General features: G+C 40.7%; 1 protein-coding gene across 2 annotated transcripts in view; it reads left to right on the plus strand.

Moving 5' to 3' along the window:
- Window positions 1-1,163: 1,163 nt before the first annotated feature.
- tpm4a (tropomyosin 4a) overlaps window positions 1,164-7,088 on the plus strand; it is a 20,881-nt gene continuing 14,956 nt past the window's right edge. Inside the window, exons 1-2 of one of the 2 annotated variants that reach the window (XM_005920782.3) lie at window positions 1,164-1,525; window positions 3,873-3,998. In XM_005920782.3, coding sequence (XP_005920844.1) covers window positions 1,412-1,525; window positions 3,873-3,998 — 240 coding nt within the window. In that variant the 5' untranslated portion in view covers window positions 1,164-1,411. The remainder of the gene's footprint in view (window positions 1,526-3,872; window positions 3,999-7,088) is intronic. The other variant, XM_005920783.3, reaches the window with a different exon arrangement.

Below are 7,088 nucleotides of genomic sequence, written 5' to 3' on the forward strand. Positions count from 1 at the left end.
AAAGGATCGTTCGGACAAATATGAAGAAAATAATTAAAAACAAATCTACAGAATACATGAAAATAAAGCTTTTATTGGTGTAACGAGTCTTAGTGAACCACTAGTTTAACATTAGCCAACTAGTCCTGGGTAATATATGCGCATGTGTCCATGCAAATACAAACTCATGCAGGTCTTTTCTCTTCAGGGCCATCCATCTTTCTGCATATTTCTCTCTCTGTGTAGGCGAATGTGGACACTGGTCTCCATTCTTTGCACAATCTCTCAGTCTGATTTCGTCCCTCAGTCATCAAACTGAAGTATCAGGTACACAGAATGCAGAGCTCAAGTTTCAGAAAGCATGCCGTAATCCATCGTCACGCAGATGATCACACTTGAAGAAGTGCAGCAGGGAAATTATCATAGAGTTATAAAACCAAAACAGCTTTATGATACTCTGACAAAGGCAACATGTGAAGGCTGAATCATCAAACTACCCTGTACTACTGTGGCACAAACTAATCTCCAAAAAAAGTATCTTTGCATCTGTCTTCCATACGAGTTTCCTTTATGTCTCCTTTCAGACCACATCAGTGCCTCTATTCTGTTTTAGTCTTCTTGACACAGTAATGAATTGGGAAAAGCCAACACCCTCACTTTAAATGGCTTAAAAGTCACAATAGAGCGATCACATCATGGAAACTTCCTTTCTATAGTCTCCTTTCTACCTGTCTCCTTCTACTTTGCCCGTCTATCTCTGTTTGTCTTATATACGCACTCTCTAAGGCTTTGAGTGCGAGATGCTGTGTGCCAGCAGGACTTGTAGCCATTGACAGGGGGTTAAATGTGGAAACAGGACCTGCGCGTCTGATCTCCGTCTCTTTGTGAAAACATAGCAACCCAAATAAGGAGATCGTCCACGGCTGAAGAGCGGAGCAGCCAGACCATTCCTGAGAGCGAGCTTGGATGGGTGGTTTGATAGGGTGGAGTGTGTGTCTAAGAGAGTGATAGCCAGGGAGTAAGGATGGAGTGGACGCAGAGTGGTGAGTGGCTGAATGAAGAGAGGAATGGACAGAGAGTGAGAGGATGGAGAAAAGTGATGGATGTAGGGAGGGAGGGGGAAACATGGGAGGAGGATGGCGATAGGGGTGGTGAGTGGAGACTGGAGGCAGGTTCTGTTGAAGTTTAAATAACCATCCTTATAGGGCTTGACTCTCCATCTCTGTTCACAGCTCTTTCTGTCTCCTTCCATCTGTCTCTCCTTTTCTGTCTCTGCCTCTCTTGCTTTCTCGCTTTCTCTGCAGCTTTGTTCAGCTCGAGCTTTCTCCTGCACTGCAAGCAAGGCTGAATCTCCTACATCTCAGCGAGAGCCCAAACTTTTAACGGTGCGTTTGAACATCTCAGAGGGAGAAAATCCAGCCGAGCAGCCACCATGGAGGCCATCAAGAAGAAGATGCAAATGCTGAAACTGGATAAGGAGAATGCCATCGACCGGGCCGAGCAGGCAGAGACAGACAAGAAGGCGGCAGAGGACAAATGCAAGCAGGTGGGAAAGACAGAGCAAGAAAGAGATGGATCACAAGGGATTCCAGCGCATATAGAAAACATTTTAGATATTTTTTAGGGATATTGATCTGATTTTGGAAATACGCAACTAGAACTGTATATTAAGCAAAAATATATAGATTAAGTTTATAGTTTACTTATAGATTTACTGATTAGTTGCAACTTCTGAAGCGAAATTTATTTCGAAATGTCCACACCCAGTAAATGTGCTTTTCTCTGAAGACTTTTCTTTTTATCCAGTTCTTAAACTAATCACGACATTCAAACCATACCAGACATACCTACAAGGACACGGTGTGTAAACAGTTCTTACATTTATTTATTCTACATTCTTCACAGTTAATTTACTGGTTTACTTTGCTGGGAAATATTTTAGGAAGTAGTTTAACTTTTTTTTCTTTTTCTTTTCTGAGGAATGCCTCATAGTACAGATGATCCAACCACAGGTCCAGGAAAGTTTGGAAGTTATTAAATTGCTGACTTTGGATCAAATGAGGTGCAAATCGTTGCTTTCAGTTTCCACTCGTTACTTTTTTATTCTTTAAACAAAGCTGTACTAAAGGAGATCTGCAGGAAAACAGTAGTTTGAACTTCTCTTCACTTGAACTGGTCAGCACCACCGGTACACAAGTGATGAGACCACCCAGGACCAGGATTTGGTCTTTGGGGAAAGAAAACAAGTCCACCTCAACCGCTTTATAGAGAGGACCTATTTAAAAGAACAGCCATTATGGAGACTGTGTGACCCTTAATAAGCATGCAAATGGACATGCATAGACACACAAATGGAGGATTAGACACACGTGCATGCGTGCACACACACACACACACACACACACACACAACTTATGGTTCCAGGCGTCTGTGTGTTCTCGCTGATAACAGCTGTATTTTTAGAGCCCAGAAGAGAACGGCAGTGTGGGACACAGCAGGGTTATCAGATGTACTTCATGGACTCAGGGGGGAACACTGATTAGGGGGAACAGCTAACCCTGAGAGAGAGAGAGAGAAGAAAAGGGAGAAAGAGAAAAGAGATTAGACCGCATACCAGAGTTCTTGTCATGAGAGGGTGATGCAATTTAAATAAATGTTCTTCAAACATCATAAACACAGTTCTGCTTGCAAATTAGCCACCGCAGCTTTATCAGTTGCTTAACTTGGTTTCCTTTCAACCATCATTTTGCTCAGCAGTTGTTAACTCGATAAAAGTTTCATCATTATATCTTTGCAAAGGTTCATTCATCTGTGAGAATAAATATGATGGTCTCAGTGCTCAGATGAATGCAAATAGAATAGAATAGAATAGAATAGAATAGAATAGAAGAACCGACCATACCAGACTCCATCAGAATAGAATAGAAAAGACTACACCAGAATAGAATAGAATAGAAAAGAATAGAATAGAAGAACTGACCACACCAGACTCCATCACCATAGAATAGAATAGAAAAGACTACACCAGAATAGAATAGAATAGAATAGAATAGAAAAGAATAGAATAGAAGAACTGACCACACCAGACTCCATCACCATAGAATAGAATAGAAAAGACTACACCAGAATAGAATAGAATAGAATAGAATAGAAAAGAATAGAATAGAAGAACTGACCACACCAGACTCCATCACCATAGAATAGAATAGAAAAGACTACACCAGAATAGAATAGAATAGAATAGAAAAGAATAGAATAGAAGAACCGACCATACCAGACTCCATCAGAATACAATAGAATAGAAAAGAATAGAATAGAAGAACTGACCACACCAGACTCCATCACCATAGAATAGAATAGAAAAGACTACACCAGAATAGAATAGAATAGAAAAGAATAGAATAGAAGAACCGACCATACCAGACTCCATCAGAATAGAATAGAATAGAATAGAAGAACCGACCACACCAGACTCCATCAGAATACAATAGAAAAGACTACACCAGAATAGAATAGAAAAGAATAGAATAGAAGAACCGACCACACCAGACTCCATCAGAATAGAATAGAATAGAATACCAAATCACCGAACAGAACAGAGACTAGAATAGACCAGACCAGAATGGAATAGAACAGAACACAAGAGAACATAACAGACCAGACCACACTATACTAGAATAGAATTGAATCGAATCAAATCGAATCTAAGAACAGAAAAAAACAGAGACTAGAATGGACCAGGCCAGACCAGAATAGAATCCAATCCAATACAACACCAGGCCAGACTACACTACACTAGAATAGACTAGAATAGAATAGAAGTTCATCTAAGGTTTTCATGCTAAACTGAGTTAAAATGAAAAAAACAGCACTAACAGTATCCTTTGTTTTAGCTGGAGGAGGAGTTACTGGATCTGCAGAAGAAGATGAAGCAGACGGAGGATGAACTGGACAAATTCTCTGAGGGCCTGAAAGATGCTCAGGAGAAACTGGAACTGTCTGAGAAGAAAGCTGCAGATGTGAGTGAACGGCACGCACACACACAGGAGGGTTCGGTGTCACTTCATTTTCAGGACACTTTACTCAAAGTTAAACTAGAAATCAAACTGCCAAATAACCATGACCATTACAGTCACTGAATCCTTGAATCCCGTAAAGAAGAACAAAGGATGTTAATACTTGTTTCATCTGACTCTGGCATGCACACATTACTGTGGCACTACTGAAAACTAGGGACCATTCTTCCACAGCTGGACTCTTTCTAAGCCGGCACCAGCTGTGGCTTTGCTTTGATCCTCGGTGAACGATTTGGAGCACTTCAGAGACAGTTACATTCCTGTGCAGCCACTCCTGAAAGATGAGCACACGGTTAAACTATAATCCCTTCACCCAAACACACACACACACACACACACACACACACACACACACACACACACACACACACTGTAAGCCTCATCATGACATATGTTCTGACATTTACAGTTACACAAACATGAGGAGGGACATTTACAACAAATTGCATGCAGATGTTGCAATCATGATAGCAAAGGGACAAACATGCAAAAAATATAAGAGTTTTTCATTTTGTGCCACTTCATATGTTTTAATACAATTTACTAAAGGTGATAACTAAAATTAAAACAAACAACAACACAAAACTGTTTATATGCCTAAATTCACTTTTGGCACTTTAAGGATTTTTAAATATTTTAAGTATTTATGATGCTTTTGGACTTTAATTAAATAAATTATTTAAAAGTCAGTTTGATACATGAATGTGCAAGTTATGGGCACATCTAGGACACAAGGGGAGATAATTAGTCAATAACCTGCCTCTTGTAAGCTCACTGCATTGCACTTACAAGAGACAGGGAACAAGACGACCACTCACTCGCTGTGAATGCAGCACTATTACTTGGGCTGTTCTTACATCAGTGGAAATCAGTGCAGTCCCACATCAAACAGACTTTGTTCTAACGACTTAGCAGGTTTAATAGCATTTCATGTCCAAGCTGACTAATTTGAACATTTGGAAGCTATTATGTTTTTTTAATTCTTCGTTAAGAAGCACACTGCCTACATATCCAACAATGCATTTCAACCTCTAGCTGTAGCTTCAGGTAGCTTAACCCACAAACTTCAGGCATGACTAAGGAGGCGGTGAAAGAAGTCTGATAAGCTTTTTTTATTTCTAACTTCACACCACCAAATTACTTTATTGTCAAACTCGCAGTCTTGCGGTCAGAGCCAAATGATGGAGACACAGCTGGACCAAAAGCTGTAAACAGACTTCCCCTTTAACTAAACTCAAACTTGCAATGGCAACATTTTTTGGCTCTGGAGTATTTACTTTTTCTCATGTAAAGATGTAAATAAATGTAACCACCACTGAGAAATCCTATATGGATCTTGTTTGTGGACAGAAACAGTTAATTGAGTAAATGTAGCAGAACATTGGAATTGGCAGTTCTCCTGAGCCTAATCAGCTGCAATCTGGGAAAGGCGGTCATATTTTAGATTGGCATCACCACAAACCACATGGTTGTATATCTGTCAGTCGTGATTCATGCAGCACAGCTGTGTGTTTGCTTGCTTGTGTCCGTTACTGTGTGTTTGTATGGGTGGAAGGGGGAATCACATATATCACAAACATACAATACTGTTTACAGTATACCTGTTTATCAGTTAAATGGCATTTTAATAAAAAGTAGGGGAAAGCAGTACCACAGCATTACGAAGCAAAGTGAGCACAGAGAGAGAAGAGTCATGCACAAACCTCCCCCACCTTCCACTAAGATGTGGTATTGTTTTAGTCTCATGGAGGATATCCCAGGGAAATGTGATGTTGCACTAAACACAAAGAGAAGGGAAGTGCCTGCTATATAGACATAGACCTAGGGGCTGAGACATGCTGGTTTATCCTCACGCAGTGATTAAATAAACTCAGGATGGTTCTGAGAAGCCTCACATATAAACTGGGTCAAGTGGGCCCCTTGAAAACCCAGAGCCTGACCTGTAGCTATTACTCTTGGGTGTCCTGTAGTGTTTGGAAAGAGAACTCAAGCGGTGCGAGTTGTGTTAAAAAATAGATGTCCACTATGGCATTTTTTTAGATTTACCACAGAGTACAGAGTGACATCAAATTATGAAGTCTGCTCTGCTCCACTTCCATGAATTCCCCTCCACATGTCACTTATTAGAGGAAGCAGTCAAGTCATTACGCATCTGAATTCACACCGACCAAAATTGGAAACCTGAAAACGACTGGGAAAACAGAGCAATGAGCCAGCAGCTCCTGCAAGCAAACCGTTTATGATTCATGAAAAAGGGCACCAGAGCAGACGTGCTGATATTTAGGTCATCACTGTTTATTGCTAGCTCAAGCCACCAGACGAAGAGTCTATCCTTATAGATCTAAGTACTTAAACACAGTGCAGTGAAAAGTAAAGTTAGCGCATGTGGTCTTGGTACAGGCATTGATTACACCAATCACAGCAGCAACAGTCACAGTTTTAGGGCAAAGCTGGTCAGCCGGGCGGAGAGAGCAGAGAACAGGCAGGGGGGGGCTCTGGTATGTGAGGAATGTAGCTAAGGCAAACAGAAAGGCCCACACTCCTGTGTCTAATGAAATCAATGCTTCCAGCTTTTCTGGTGCAAGGGCCAAATCAGAGAGAGAGCAGCTCAATCAACACATGAGACTGACTGTGAGACATGTTCTTCTTGTTGAGAACAGTAGGACTGAATCTGAGATGAGCCTCGGCTGAAATCTGCTGGCCTACTTGCCCGTCTGCCCGACATATTCAAGCTCCCAGGCTGATCGTGTGAATAGGAGCCGATGAGGGGTAAACACAGGCAGGGCAAGCAGTGAAACATGAAAAATGAAGAATAAATTTGATTTACACCCACACAATGCACATCATCAGTCAGCAGGGAAGTGGTTCATGTATTCTGTATTTGCTCTCTGCTTCAAGACAAACACTAACACATTTCTATTTAGAGAGTTGCGGGTTTACTGAGAGGTCAGAAGTTGGAATTATATATATATACATATATATATATACATATATATATATGTATATATATATATATATATATATATATATATA

The sequence above is a fragment of the Haplochromis burtoni genome, unplaced genomic scaffold (genome assembly GCF_018398535.1).
Source record: "Haplochromis burtoni strain Fernald_Lab_line unplaced genomic scaffold, NCSU_Asbu1 Contig_42, whole genome shotgun sequence".
Lineage (NCBI taxonomy): Eukaryota > Metazoa > Chordata > Actinopteri > Cichliformes > Cichlidae > Haplochromis > Haplochromis burtoni.